Source organism: Lytechinus variegatus, chromosome 2, assembly GCF_018143015.1.
Source record: "Lytechinus variegatus isolate NC3 chromosome 2, Lvar_3.0, whole genome shotgun sequence".
NCBI lineage: Eukaryota > Metazoa > Echinodermata > Echinoidea > Temnopleuroida > Toxopneustidae > Lytechinus > Lytechinus variegatus.
The window spans coordinates 31,001,414-31,018,288 of NC_054741.1; the positions used below are offsets into that span (position 1 = coordinate 31,001,414).

The window sequence follows — 16,875 nt, forward strand, 5'->3', positions numbered from 1 at the left end:
AATCGCAAGCCCCAAATGCGTGCTATTGATTAGTTGAAAATCAAGATGCGCATGATTTTTAGAGTTTCGATTGATTGCAACTCTTTCTGCACGGGCCCCAGGTCATTAAAGGTGGTTTTGAAATCCATTGGTTGAACTATAATGGTTTATTTAGCTTTCCTGTATAAATTACGCTTAATTTACCGCGTATATTTAAATATGATGCTCATTGGCGCTTCGTACACAAAGAGATATTGTAACACAGAAAATGCGTGATCTTTTTAACCAAAAAATTATTGAAAAGTTAATATTTTTACACAGCCACTTGTTTTCCTTGACAAAATAGTTGAATGATCTTTTCATTTTTATCTGGCATGTTGTACACGATTCTAAAATAATGATTCCGAAGTAAAGCACAAAATTTTCCCGCGTGTGAAAAAAAAAATGAGAGAAAGAAGCTGATCACTAAACCATCTGCACTTTTAAGCGAGTCACTTCTAAGCACATATTGAAGAAAATCAAACTTTTGATTGCTCTGTGCCATTTCCTGAAACACTATCTCTTCCTCAGCTCTCACATGTCTTATGATTAATCGATAAGTAGTTTCGGTGTTCTTTTTAGATGTAAAATTCTTAAAGGACACTGAAAATCTTAATAGAAAGTCACGTTCTAGCGTTCTTTTTCTCAATTTACCAATCTCCAGTATCTGTCTGTTGTATCCAATTAATGTTTTGCTCCAATTTGTTTAACTAAGCCTTTTCTTCCGTTTTAATTCAATTAATTTTGAATAACATCGCATCAATTCTCAAACAAATCATTTAAATATGTCTATTTTGCATGTCCTTGCAAAGAAACACTAAAAAGGAATATTCCAATATCACAGAATATAGTTTTTTTTATATTAGGAACATTAAATAAAGCGAAAGCCTGTTACAATTGAGAATTTGAATTATCATCAATATCATGATTATGGTCAGTGCATCTTTGCCGTTTTTTCTCACGGTGAATTATATAGGGCCTACTCCTTCTCATCTGTTTTACTCCTTCAAAAATATATCGGCGTCGTTGGTTTTGTTCGTGCGGCTTACAATATCGGGCAAGGTCAATATTACACGCGATTTACAAAATTTTCCCAACGCAAAAAACAAAGATTTCGTCTTAACTCTTATGTGCCAGAAGAACTGAATCTCTCTTGGATTTATTGTACTATTTGGTGCCTATTGGCGACACCAATGTGTTAGGAGTTAATATTTTCCTATATACCAGAATTTAACAGGTGTAACTATCGTTAAGCCCTCTTATCCATTTTGAATATCAATGTAAAACTCATCAACTCATCTTAAACGATATGGGATGTTCCAGGTCGACCCTTCTAACTTGACTCCATTAACTAAATTAATTTAGCGATCCCTGCAATAATACGAATGTACCACCCCCCCCCTTGCCGGTAGGAAAGAGGGCGAGGTGATATTGGTATAGTAAGAGTACCCACTGTCTGCGAATGAATGTGTAAAGAATTTAACACTAAATATTTCATCATGTTCATAGGTCTAAATGAATGAAATTTTAAATTGTATACACTTTTTTATTCGACTTCAACAACGGTGGTAACCAGACTGTCTTGTGTGTGTTGTTCATTCACCCCTATGTCTACCCCCTAGTTTTATGAATCTTTTATTTTCCCGACTTTTTCAAATTTTCATCTCTAAATCATCTGCATTTCAGATCAGACTGACAAAGATGACCTTTCCCAAGGGTAACCTTGTAATTTCTTTGACTTTCGAAAAATCCCGTTTCCAGATATCTGAAGTATATTTTACTTAACTGTATGAATTGTGTATTCAAAAATGAAAAAAAGAGAAAATTGTGGATTTTTTTTAAAAACAGAAATAACATATCAATATTCACGTGATAATGTGCATGTATATGTATAATCGAAAATAGTTGGTATAATAAATCGATTATTACAACATATGTCATGATGTAAACAGACAAAAAATAAGACTTCGAGGAGAGTCATGTTGAACCGAGTCATTTCAAATTTTAGACCTTTAATTTAGAATCATATATAAGAACCAAGTTGTTATAAGAAAACAGGTTGTCTATCAATATAGCAACAAAAGTAACATTATACTTTAATGAATTACAGGTAATAAGACTCAAATTGACAATAAGGAAGCATTAAATTACATAACACAATTTATGAAGCCGATAATTGTAGAATGAATTTTCTTTTTAATATGTTTGAAAATATTTTAGGCTTCCGCCTGCAATACTTTGTAAACTCATAACATATATGAATTGAAACATCAGTCACTAAGATGGACCCTAAATATTCAACGAAATATGTAGGCAGTTTTCAGTATACTATTGGAAATTGAACATAATCAGCTAATTACCTGTGTCATGAGTGGTTGTATGTCTTGTGTTCCCTTGGTGAATATTTTAATACTGTAATAAGTCGTTTATTGCTTATAAAAAAATATTCATGCAACATTTCCAGAAATATATTTGATTGAAACTGTGACTCATATTGATTTTTTTCGTCTACTTTGACAGCCAGTTCTGGCGAAGTGATTGCTGTTTGCCAAAAATAAACGGTTTTATCATTAATAGCTCCATGGTTTTATCTAGCTCATAATATTGCGTTTTTATCATTCAAATACTTCCCATCGGAGCTACGGGCAAAAGCCTTATAATGTTGTTGATCAGTTCAAAACTAATTGTCATGTCTGTTTGTTCAGCTTCAAGCCGTCCTCTCTACTCGGAAGCATTGAATTGCCCTGGACGGAACCCCTCTCTTAAGTCAATTACACATACAATCATACATTAATATCCTCGTAAAGAACCCTGAATATTACATCTCTTGGTCCTGTACTTTCTTTATTCTTCGAAATCTTTGAAGACAGCCAGAATGGACTTTTATCCTGCATGTAGGTTTACGATGATTAAGAGGGACAGCAGAGAATTAAAGGAAATTGGATTTTGTAGGGTTGAGAATGTCACTTCTTTTCCAGTCGCTTTTCTACTCGCTGACGGAGAACTTAGTGAGACAAGCTTGCATCATGTTGATACGGAATTTTTGGTTGTTTCGCATCCATGTCAATATTTTTGCTTTTTTTTTGCTTGGCATATTTTATTCTTTTTTACTTACTGCCATTCAATAGGACTCCCTTTTCTCATTCCATTAAAAACATATGTAGACTTAACTCGGATATCAGTTCTACAAACTTCTCACATAGCTAGCGGGGATCCGGGGAAGTGGGGGGGGGGGGGGGAATGTGTGCACGGGGTATGTGCACAATTTCTTTCCAAAGCTAAATGCAATTTATACCATGTGATGAGTATGAAAATATAGCCATCCGTCCACAGCCCCCCGTTCCCTTTTTTAGATGAAAATTTTGCTTTTCATCATGTTCAGTGCTTTTCACTTTCTTCTTCTCACGACATATCACGGTATACACCTTAAGTTATGAACAAAGGTGGTTCAGTGCCAAAATACAAATATATATAGTCATCATTCGCTGCTCACCATAACCATATTACAGACAGAGTCGATGGCCCGTATTCTGAAGTCGGGTTTAACTTAGACTCGGGTTTAAAGTTGTGGTTTAAGTATGGCGAGCCAATTGTCACATAAATCACTGACAGTAGAGATATCATACTTCAGCTCATTTGGCTCTTAAATCATTCATAATTGTCTATTAAGTATAAAAAAAATTATTGGCTTCACCATCGATGAATCAGAAAAGAGCACAGTAAACATAAGAAACATGCAACTTAATAACAAATTTGATACGTTTGGCTTCCCATACTTAAACCACAATTTTAAACCTGAGTTTAACTTAAACCCGACTTCAGAATACGGGCCGATGTATTTATCATTTATGGCGACAAAACTTTGATTTTATCAATTATTGAATGATTGCATCTTCGCCGTTGTATGACTAAAAACTCCCTTTGGAAAATAGGGGCCTCGCAGTTCACCCAATTAAAGTGGAACCTCTTTGGCTTCCAAAGAGTGGGAATAAAATGAGCTTGGATCGTTTGCATTTAGCAATGATAGAGATCTTCATACTGATACATCATTTGCATTAACTTATACAATGACAACTCCCTCCTAATTAAATTCGTCCATTACCCCCCACTCCCTCACCATACTTTACAAAATTATTTCATTAACAATAATTTCATTTGCTCTATAGGAAAGTAGCCACTCCATTAATGAAACAGCTCTTCCCTGTGTGCCCTGCATTGTTCCGATATCATATTTTAAATGAAGAAAATCTGAAAAATTGTGTACAAAACAAATGAAGAGTTGTCCACAAAATCAACATTTCTTTAAGCACGTTTGCCAATTTGAGGATCCCCATAGAAAGTACAACAAGAGTTTTTTCAAACTTCCATAACTCACTTATTCTATAACCGATTTTTATAAAACAAGTTTTAGATTGGTCCACTCGTTTTATTCTTTCTGATAAGATGGATTCTTTCCTTGTATTTTGGTTTCCGTTATACCTCTCTTTTTCTGCTCCTGCTCCCCATAAAACAGCAAAGAATTACATTAAGGACAATTTAAGCATCATTAATAGACCAGTTCGTAGTTACTTCATGGGCAATTTTGGTCAAATGACCTTTCATTTCTTTCATCATGATAGGCAGATTTCAAAGCAAGATATTACGTAAGCTTGCCTTACATAGCAGGATGAAGAAATTGAATAGACCAGGTGACTAGAATAGCACACCAATGAACACTTAATGAAGGTATTTGTTGCATTCCTACTTTGAATGCATATCTTGGCATGTTGCACAATGTACTTGACAAACTGTGAAATACCAGTCGTTCGTGGAAGCATTGTTGTTTTTTGTGGATGTATAATGAAAACGACAATTCAAAAGAATATATGAATAATCAAGACATCAAAGTTGGTGCTTATCTCATTAGATTTTAAAGCACCATGTCACTTTAGTGCAAATGACCTTCTTCTGATCATGCGTAGAATCTTTTGATCATGCGCAGAAAGGAACTACGAACTGGCTTATAACATGGTCAATCTCATTGCATCCTCCTCCTCCTTCTTCTTCTAATTGCCCAGAGTACTGAGGCATAGTTGGGTAAACATTATCATTGGTATATCATAACTTTCTATCATGAGTTATTTCCCACGATGTTACATCGTTGCTAAACCGTTAGGTTAAAAAAAATATATATAAAGTCTCATCTTTCCAAGTGTACAGCCAATCTTCTTTATCTTTTTACACATCCTTGATATCAAATTACTTCCATTCTAACGCAGTTAAGCTCCTGTTTCACTATGGTTGAACATTCATTTTCCATATGAAATCGGTAAAGTGATTGTTTTCCGTTTCTTACTCAAATCTGTGTTTTGAGGCCTTAATTTTATTAATAGGGTATTTTGCAGAAATAAAGGTGAAAATATCATTATTCTTGTATCATAATCTTTAAAAAACGCAAACAAAAACTTTAAAAATTTCAGACATTTTCAATGTTTTTATGCGAACATAATACATGATACGAGTTAATAATGCAAGAAGAATTTAGTATTACAGTGATTGTATGGGTTAATGGAAAAAGAAGAATTCTTATGCGAGATTTGTCACTCTCTCATAATATTTTAGACCTGATATCAAATTGGCGAAAGGGAAATAATTTTATCAATTGAGTTAAACGATGATTCACGACAACAATTGGAAGATTTGAGTAAAAATAAAAACGACATCACAATGGCGAAGTATGAAAGGGTAACTGGATACCTAATACGATGATTTCCTGACGAATCCATTTATCTTATTTTTAGCTTCGGGGGTCATCACGGGAGATTCCACCACGATACTTTGAATATAAGGGATATTTCTATTTTTCAAATGAATCGGGGTGATCAAGAAGAAAATGTATTAAAGCAATGAGCTGTAAGAACTTCTTTGTCATCACTAACTGATCTTCCAGACAGCTGAGCGATGAGCTCCGCCGGTGATGGCGCACCGCCCCGATCAACCAGACAAACTCGTCCGTCAGCAGCGACGCATTTGGTAGCCGGGCGTTGCGCTGTGAGGACGCAGTTGTCGAGGGTATGCACTTGTTACCAAAATTAAAGGAACACTCTGTTGGCTGTCATCTTGCTTTAATGGATTCGTCAACCGACCTGCGGTAGCTGGTAACCAACCCAAGCAATCAAGGCTTGACCTTGCATTTGAGGAAGAGGGTAGAAATCTATAAATCGGAGTGTTTTGAAAAACCAAGGGGCATTTTGAATGGTCTGTCATCGCCGAAGAGTCGGAGAGTGCTTGCTCTATATTTTCTGCGCATGTTTTCATTTTCAAAAGTGGTATTTTGAGCCAATCTTAGCACGCCTCAAACTTTTCTGTAATACCACCTATGCCATGTATCACGTTACTCCACCAGAGGAATTGAAAGTACATTCAGGATATAATCTGAGCTGATCCTCATTTTCTACCTCAAGTTTGGCGCCATTAACTGGCTGATAAACTTTATGAAGGAATCAAATTGTAATGCTTCTCAACCAAGGTTCGATAACCCCAATTCGATTCTCTTCTTAACATTTTTTTTTTGCTCACGGACACACCTGGTATTTGACATAAAAGCTCAACCATCCAAAGGATCACTGGCGGATATTGGCAGCCTTCTTTAGACGGTACTTGATCTCATTATACGGTCAATGTATCTTTTATTGCTGGTTATATGGAGACTGCTGTAACTCAATCTTCAAATGACATTGCTCACCTCGGAGGACATACTGATCAATATGTAATTTTTATTACATACTCTGGTCTACAGCTCTCTCGCGAAAAAAAACACGAAATTTTTCTTCTCGGCGTCACTCTCTTCATATATATAAATCTTTTTATCTTAATTGTGAAGAATATACTGCGTGATTATTATACGGGCCATCACGTACTCAAATGTTGAGATTAAGTAAACATCTTCTTCCTTGATACACTTGAGGCTGCAACAAGAATAACTATAAAGATCATTTTCTTAAGAGAGACGATGGACCATGGATTATTCTTACAATGAATGTCTAGTGACCATGTTTTGAGCTGAATAACATTACTTACTGTGTTTTTGATTATCGCATACATCAAAAAGGTCAACGCAATTCAGGATCTGTTTGGGATAGACATCTGAATTCAATAATCGCAGACATTGATTTTTATTGATATCTACTCTCCTCTTTGGAGGTTTGACTGTAAGCTTGGAATTTTTTTGGGATTCGCTCACACTACCATAAAGTAAACTTATTTCTTATAACTTCATCGACCCTGAACACGGGACTTCGTCAACATGAATGAAACGGACTTTGTCATCACGGAAGCACCGTACGATTATGAAAGTCCTCTCCATTATACGGAGCGGATTTTTCTTGCTACGATGTCGGCTTTAATTGCCGTCGTCGGTCTCCTAGGGAACGGCCTCGTCATCACCGGTGTGGCACTCTCAAGGAAGCTACGGACAGCCACCAATGTTTATGTCGTCAACCTTAGTGTTGCCGATATGTTCACGTGCATTCTCATGCCTTTCCATGTCATCGCCGTGTTGAGTACGGAGACGTATCCGATCGCCGAATGGACGTGTTCGATCGCAGCGGCAAGCAGCATCATATCGTCTGGGTGTAGTATATTTACCTTGGCCGCCATCGCTCTCAATCGCCTTTTCCTCGTCACTCAACCCAGCCATCGCTACCGTAGCTTCTATCGAACCCGTAACCTGGTCTTCACGACTCTCCTTACGTGGATCGTACCGACAGTCTTCACCGTCTTCCCGCCCCTGTTCTCTATCGGTGAGATTGGATTCGATGAGAAGTACACTAGATGCGGTCCAAAGCACACCGACAACGCCAGCATCTACGACATGATGCTTGCAACCATCTTCTACCCCGGCCCACTCGTCATCATCATCGTATGCTACTGCAAAATATTCGCCTACGTGAAACGTCACATGAAGACGATGTCGTCTTCGGAACCCTCATCGTCGTCGTTTCCGCCAAAGACGCCATCCGACGCCGTTGCGACGTCGCCGCCCATGTCGCGTACGTCCGAGTCGGCGGAGAAGGGGGAGAAGTTTTTCCAGGACTTAAACAGGAGACAAACCAAGCAGCATTTTAGCAGACGACAGCTTGAGATCACAAGGAATCTCTTCTATGTCGTGATCGCTTTCTTTCTTTGCTTGACTCCGTACAGTGTTTCGTTGATGATTCCAGGGAGTGACCACATAGTGCCTTATGCTGGAGCTATCTATCTCTTAGGGAGCTGCGTCAATCCATTCATCTATGCTACAAAACATCCTCATTTCAAAAGTAAGTTTCATTGATATCATATGTTGTTCATTCGTAATCATTGTATTTCATTATAGGCAACATATAATCTTTACAAAAATCGATTGAATATTTTCAACTTTCAGTGATTAACACAAAAGTGTGTTAAAGCCACCGCACACCTTGCGATTGCTTTGCGACCCGATTTTGGAGTAAAGCGTAGTAGAATTTGATGCTAATATTGAGACATGGAATATCTTACTGTGTAATGTTCTAAATCATGCTATCATCAGAATAAAAGCGAATTCAATATCTAGTCGTAATGATGTCATATCAATAGTAAGATTGGCTACGATTTGAAACTAATTTGGCCATTACTCCAAAATAAAAAAGGCTTGCAATCCTCCAAAATGGTTATATTAGTATATTTTCAGTTAATATGAACCTCAAATAGAAAGATACTTTCAATTTACATTCTCAGAAAAAAGAGAAAAAATGCGATTTGTTCCAAAATCAGATCGTGAACCAGTCGTAAGGTAACCTTAAGATATACGTTAACATGATACATAGATAAGTAACGAGGAAAGACGAGAAACAAGACAGATGTAATTGGACAGGTTGATAGATAGATAGATATAAGACTATAAAATTATATTAATGATGATGACGACGACGATGACGACGGTTACGATGATTGAGACGACTTATCGTGTATTGCAACTAATCATTTGTCCCAATATACTACACATTATTGGTGCGAAAAGGCTTAAGAGTTTCAATCATTTGAATCAATCTATTTTACACTATTTCCAAGAAAAATCGCAAAAAAGGAACCGAGGATTTGCCTTTTTTCATGCTAATTGATAGATGGCATATCGAGCTTTGAATCCCATTCCAAATGTTGCAAGTTATTATACATAATAACGCGTAAGTCAGTAATATAACTTGAGGAGGTGTTGAGGAGAGAGTATCAAAATAATCTGGAGGGTAAATGTTTTCTGCCCTTTAATAAGAAATCCAAACCAATAATATGAGAACGCATAACTCGTTTAAAATAATCTCTCCAAATTATTTTAACTATGTTATTATGCTTACGTTTTAATTAAAAATTGTTACAAATAAAACAAAGTGATATAAGCACAATAAGGCACAACGTATAATCATAAAACATGTAATTTCTGGTTTCTTTTTTTTCTGGGATGCAATGTAATTTCAATTTATTTCAACTTAACACGCTTCTATCCACACTGCCCATATACCTGAATATCCAATCAACTGTTTCCGGGAGAACTGATCGAGGAAGCTATTCTACACTTTATCAAAACATACAGGCTAAACAATAATGCCATGGAGTCATTTTCTTTAACTTGAACTCTTTTCGAATATAACCCACATGGTTTATGAATTTGAGATAGATTTTACGGATGATAATCACATTAAGTTTAAGCATTGTGCCGAAATTTGAAACAATAGCTTCATAAAACAGTTTTGATCCAGGGACTGCGCAAGGATATTTTAATTGGTAAAGGGGGGGGACAAGATATTAAACCTAGAGATGGTGTCATATTTTCGTGATCAAGACATCTCCATTTAATTATCTTCTGCCTCCTTTCAGCCTAATTTTTTCCATTTCCATTTTTCCCTTTAAAATGTTTTCACTACTTGAAAATTTAGGGGAGGGGCGGTCACCACCTGCTCCCCCTCTGGTACCGCCTGCGCCCCTGCCTTGGTGTAATGAAAATTTTTTAACCACTCATATAGATTTATGATTATCAGAAGGCAGAATATCATTATCAATGGCTGCAATATAAACTCATTCGAGTCAGAGCCATTTCCTGAAACTTCATAGTATACTATAACGTATAATTTTGTCAAAGTTGGAAAAAAGAACACATTTTTTTCTTATGATAAATCACTCACTAAATGAATAAAATTTGAAGGAAAAGGAATTTTAAGAGCTTCTGTGGTATAAAAATAATGTTAACAATATTCTTCAACCACATTTTGGCATTTCAGGAATCGTTAATGGTAGCACTTTGCATTCCTTATTTCATTTAGGTAGACGAAGTGGTCTAATTCAAAACAATCATCGTTTCGCAAATACATGGATTGAATTAAACAATTATAATCATAATTACACCAGCCTGTCACCATCAATCAAAATGTCAATGCTAACAAAATAGAAATAGGAGGAGAGAGAAAGAAATGCTTGCCACGTTCATTAAGAATTCAATAACTAAAGCCCTTGAACTGAGAGTGTGTACTTCGTGGTGAACCCCGTTGTTAGCAAACCGCAACCAATCAAGGAATAAGTTTACTCCTGCCTTGGTCTTACCCCCAGGTGTAAACCCCCTTACACGGTATAATCTAATCTGGCTTGGCCAAATGACGTCTTAAAAGTGCAACGAAAATATATAAGCACAGAAATTGTAGAGTTAATCCCCAGAATATGTATAATTATTAAGGAGATTTTTGAGATATGAAGTATTTTGATTAGACTACTTTAAGCCTGCATTTGAGTGATCGTTTTCATAAGATAACTTTGTTGAAATTACCCCGTGGTTCTCAGAAAAGTCAACAGCTATCCCATTTACCCCATTTTCATTTTGGGTTGAATGAAAAACTGAAAATTCTTCATAAGTACTAGTAATATATAAACATTTATCCTTCTTTCAATTTTGAGCTAATATGTGATTGGACAATCAATTATTTTTTTTTCTTCAATTCAGACTCTAAAGTGCATGAAAATTGAATTGGGAAATTGCAGTCTGTAGAAAGGTGAAGATATAGGCCTACTTTAAAATCTGCACTTCATCATGGAGTTTATGATTATGATTAAAAATCAATAAAGTGTTCAAATTCTCTCCTGGTTGTAGGCCTACATTCATTTCCTGTATCTGATTACTATTTCATCTTGGATAAAATTAAAAACCATGAACGAACTGACTTGTTTTCACTCCTCCTACATTTCCTTTCTACTTTTAAAGACAAAGATACAAACAACATTAATCCCACATCCTTCCGTCCGTTAGCATTGTTGTCTTGTTTACAACCGTTTCAAGACAACGAGTTTTTATAATTTCTGTTAAACCGGGTTCTACATTTGCTTAACCTTTCAAAAACATTACGCGTTCTTGTGCTCTCCTTCTAAAATTTGTTTTCCCATTTTTCTTTTGCATTTGGACAAATATTTTTAAAAGGGTTACCATTTTCAAGTATGAGAGATACTGATATTTGCAAAATGAATATGATTACATTCCACTCATATTTTTGATGATCATAGTAAATTAATTGTTTAAAAATCGTTCATAATAGCTTTGAACCAACTTTGTGATTCCAATTATGATTATGATGAAATCCAACGATTCAACGAGGCAAGCAGGGGTTGCACGTCTCACTGTTTCAATAAGAATCGACAATTGAACATCATTTTTTCTCCAGATGATAATCTTAAATAGTCTAAATAATCGAAATAACAATCTAGTCAAGTGGACTATATTCATCATCCACTTGTAGACGCTTTATAACCCAGCCCACTCACTCTTACTCATCAAAGATAGGTAATGACCTTCAAGCTCTGGTCATGAACGGAACACAGGTAGTATAGAGGTTACAACTCCGGTAGTGGTTTAGGTTATTAACACGATTTGATAGATAATACTTACCAGTTTGCCACAGACATATAAAATCAAAGCAAGGTTGTATTGTTGGACAAAGGAAGGGTGTCAGTTGATATCAACATTTTTTTTAAATCATGATGATCTCCAAGATAAGACATATACGTCATTATTTTCTTGACTAGCCACTTAAGATAATATTGAATAATAGTTTTTTTGCCAAGGAATGTGCGTATTCAGGGTATTATAACTTGTTATTCGAATAAAGTTTTTTGACCTGCTATCGCAACGGGTTTAGAAAATCTCAACTTTTCGACAAAACGTTGACCCCTTCTGTGTTTATTTACATATTTCTTATTAGGGTAATGACTGTGAATCAATATCAAATCAAATCATTACAGACACAAGGGAATCCCATGGTTATATCAAGGAACCACAAAATGATTATTAGAAACTTTCGTTTTTTATTAGCATTATATCTACCATGAACGAACGATACCATACGGGATACCAATTAGACGTCAGAGCTCGCGTGGGAAATGAGAAAGGGGGTACAACAAAGTCAAGTTTGAATACATCCCTTCTGGGTATTTTGATTCATAACGCTGCCCACGTTTGAAAAATGCAGATGTTCGATGTCATAAAAATAAGGTCTGACCACGACTCTGTACTTGATATCTAAAATATTATGATTGTTTGTCAATTACTTGACATCTTTCGTCGATGGTTGTTTTCAAATAAACAAACACATCCAGAAGAAAGAGGAAAGATTGTTTCACGCAATACAGGATAGGGTGTGATATGTGACCGCCTACTTAAAAAAAAAGAACAACACATAATCAAAACAAATCAGAATACGATTTTTAAAATGATGTCAGCAGTATTATTTAGAGATGAACAAGAAAAAAATAAAAAATTGATTATGGAAAATGATACAAAGAATACAGCGGGCGTTTGAAGGGGAAGGAAAGGGTGTATATCAGTTCATCTAAGATCTCGACGGTCTTGAGTAAAGAAGCATGTTTGCATTTTCTTTTAATCCAGTATGTCTGAGAAAGTTACAACCGGTCTGCGCATGGAAAGGTGTACCCGTGTATCCGCCTTGAAACGGATACCTCGGTACTTACAGTTATGGCCGGTCACACAGGCGAAACCGACTCGAGACCGACCAAAGTTTTTTACGTTGTTACCAGTGGCATACCATCAATCGGTTTGGAGTCGGTTTCGTTGGTGAGACTGTATGGCATCATCATGCACCAGCAGAAGATGCGTCACACAGTTGCACACCAAGCAGTGGAAACGTGCCAACCTCTCTATTTCCAAATGATTCAATAATGAATCCTAAGTGTCACAGTGTCTGTGCAACCCGCAGTGGGAGTACGCTCTATACTTTCTCCAACTTAGACATGTTAGAGGCCAAAGCGAGCCAAGAATAATGATGACCAGCCATGACGCAGTCACACCAATGACCCCGACTGCAAACCGACCGATGATAATGTCATTGGAGATAACGTAATGGCTTTGATCGGTCTGGAGCCGGCTTCATTAATGTGACTGAAGCATAGGGATGCGCTACACGTACTTGAAGCAAAATTGTCCAATCGGTTTGAGAATTCCCGAATGCCAGCACAGTGCGAACGCATCATAGTGCGTCAGGTCACAGAGAGTGTATATAGGGTCAACGTCTTGTAAGGAAATCCCAATATTGGAAGACGCATCGGGGAAGTAAAGAAGAAGGATGAGATGGTTGCTGTCTGCTAAAAAATGTTTTGTTTTTAGTTTGCAAAAAAAGGAGGGTCCACTCTGAAATCTTGACCATAACAGTCTGGGAAACTCCTTGCCCTGGATAAATCTAGGCAAGGTATGAAATTCGTTTTGTTTTGATTTGTATCATCTCGATAACAGAAGAAAAGACAAGAGTCTTAAGAACACTCCTCGCCACTCCCATCCACTTAATTACTTAGTTCCATTTAGTATTGATTTCAAAGCAAGACAAAACACACTTATTCATTGCAGCCACCCTACAATCAGACTTATTTCCGAAAAGTGCCACTTCCATTCGTCTCACTGTTTGACGTTTCCTTTTTATCGTTAACTAAAACAAATTCTGATTAGTCAGGTAGAAGAAGTTCCTGAATCAATAGAGAAATCTAAATTTATTTAGATTATCCGCGACCCCAAAGCCAATTTGGCAAAAATTCTGGTGATATGCATGGTCATCATCCGAGCTATCAGAATCAATAGAGGGCTCATCAGACCAACACAAATTATTATTACCTCCCACAATATTGCGCATATTGCTTCGCTCTCTCGCTTCGAGATGAAAAGGGGGCATATACGTTCGCCGGCATGATCGAGTTGGGGTATTCCTCAAATAGATCAGAGGTAAATAATAATTTTTCTTAAAGGAAGTAAGGATACGGCTCCTTGTATTTAAAATCAAATGAAGGAATTGTACTTCATTCGGAGATCGGAACAATCGGATGCCCCACCTTGTAGTTCAACCGAAAGAGGAATTGCGCTTCATAGCTAAAAGTCTTGACCAATTTGGTGTTTTTCAGGAACAATTCTTAGAGGTGGTCATCTCAATATCACTTCAGCCATGACCCCTCTCTGGCTCTCTCCTGCCTCGAGACCCCTTCGGGTCCCTCGTGTCCCCCTCTCGGACTTTATGAACCAGACAAAATTTCCTGAAGCAACATTTCGATGGGGGTCATTTCTAGCAGTATCCCCCTTCAATTCCCCGTGACGAAACAATTTTCGGGTTATAGATCATTAACGATGTAGGTTAAACTCCCATGACTCATTGAGAACACTGTTGTGACTTAATTGACCATGTTTAAGCATCTATCATGTCAAAGATAATTGATTGTTATTGACAAAGTGATGTCTGATCCTATGACTATTGTGAGCTCATTGATTCCTTAACATCGCTAATCGAATCTTATACGATTTAAATCTTTTATCATAAATTGATTCAGAGATAACTGACAATTTTAATTGAGCGCGTGATGTCATGCTTTACATATTAATAAGTCGACACCCTTCATACATGACAATATCTAATCAACACACGTTTAAACAAAATGTATTCATTGGAGTACTAAGTCAACAACTTTGAGGGGGCCAAATATGGCGCATCGGGTTTGATTTATTTAAAGAAATGGGCATTTTTATTACAAAGATCAAATTTTGTGATATATTTTGCCATAAGAATATTCAGATTATAATATTCAAATTCATCCTTCTCTCTTTCCTTTTCTTTTTTTATTAGTCGTGTGGGACCCGAAGCCCCCATCTGTACGCTGCTGATTGTATCCCCACAAATGCACATAAGAGAACACATGCGTATCCATGACTCTTTTCATGACCATGCATGCAGATTTTTGGAAGTTCATCGTCATCACAATGCCGGCCCAAATGTAATTAATCATATCTTTGAAATAAAAGAGAATGGGCATTAATTGATTTTCATTGTCTTTACTCTCTATCATTATCGTTGCAGATGTTATCCGATGCATCATCCAATGTCGCTTCACAGATATCGACCAACCAGCCCAGTTCCTCCGTAGGATCATCTCCAACAAGCAGATGACACACATTGTCAGCGGAAACAACCACTCCACCAAGAAAGAGCCACTGAAATAACGGGCTCTGTGCAAGGACGTTTCAAGAAAAAGGAGACGTATTGGCCATTTGATTTACCTAACTGCTTAATGGTGTAATCTTGTTTTACATGGGATATGGTGGAGCTGACATCGGATACCTATGGCTTTAATCCCATCGAGTGGGACACTGGAGGAGCAGATGCTGAGCTATGCGAAGACATCGAAGTTCGGACCTTTGATCTCTGCATCTCTATCTTATTCCGACATAGACGGCATGCCAGGCGGAACTTTACGTCATTGTCAAGGAATCAAAAAATAAAAAATAAAGTAAAGATCAATGCATTCGAGGAAATTTTTTTATGCGATTTGTATACCTTTATATGTGGGCATTTGTATATATCGATATGTTTCTTATTACTTGAAATCAATGAATTTGTTAAGCTAAAGTTGGCTATTGTGTTGAAGAGCGTTTGATACGAGAATACACATCTCTGCCAACACTGACCACTGGGCCAACAAGAAAGGATGCGATCAAGGATGCGGTGAATTCGGGGCAGTTCTAGGTCGATGTACATCCCGCATCTTCACGGATCATCCATGTGGTTTACTAACGGTTGGAGACAAGGTGATCTTCAAATTACACAAGGCAAAAGGATTCCTTGATCAAATTAGCTCCGATGGTGACGATGACGGAGTTGCGGTCGCTTGTTGAATCACAGACTAACTTCTTGAAGACGAATAGGAAAAGACAGCATATCGCGAAGGAGCAGATAGGCACGACCAGGAATCTGCCTAATCATTGCAGCCTCGGCCTGTAAAATGATAACGTTTAGAGAGGTGATTCGAAGGGCCAGGTGCATTTTGGCCTGGATACTATACGTGAAAAGACTCCGAATATAATATCGAAGTTCAATTGAGCGAAATCAGGTTAAAATATCAGAAAACCAACACGAAGACATTGTGCACACAGTACCCACAGTTGGAGATTTGTGTTAACCATACAAAATGCCTCGTACATTGGTTCCAATCGTTTATTATTTTATGTGTACTTTTTAGCATTGGTATAATGAGCAAAATAAATCAATGTGGACTGACGGAGAATTTATTACATTTGTTTTTTTTACATGAAAATTTAACATTTCCTAATTGATTATAATTATTCTGTCATGTATTTGAAAATTTGAAATAATTTGGCCTTTGATATTGATAGAAACAAGTACCAGCTAGAATAGTAGAATAAAAGACGGCCTATTAAAACATATACATGTATATATATTTGGAAATTTGATGCAAGTTAATCATCTAGTCTAACGAACCCATTTTAATTGTCGAGATACCATTATTGCCTTGGACTAATAACGGGTAGAAATCAACTGT

General features: G+C 36.8%; 1 protein-coding gene across 1 annotated transcript; it reads left to right on the forward strand.

Annotated features, from left to right (window-relative positions):
* Positions 1-6,658: 6,658 nt before the first annotated feature.
* LOC121407834 (alpha-1A adrenergic receptor-like) lies at positions 6,659-16,591 on the forward strand. Its single transcript, XM_041599065.1, has 2 exons — positions 6,659-8,315; positions 15,396-16,591. Exons 1-2 carry the CDS (start codon positions 7,304-7,306, stop codon positions 15,536-15,538), a joined length of 1,155 nt encoding a protein of 384 aa, XP_041454999.1. The 5' UTR covers positions 6,659-7,303; the 3' UTR covers positions 15,539-16,591.
* The last annotated feature ends 284 nt before the right edge of the window (positions 16,592-16,875 follow it).

What these genes read in the sequence shown, in the direction of transcription:
- LOC121407834 (XM_041599065.1), top strand. Translation starts at nt 7,304, where the DNA reads ATGAATGAAACGGACTTTGTCATCACGGAAGCACCGTACGATTATGAA. An exon ending in AAAACATCCTCATTTCAAAA is followed by an intron (nt 8,316 to 15,395) that starts GTAAGTTTCATT and finishes TTATCGTTGCAG; the next exon opens with ATGTTATCCGATGCATCATC.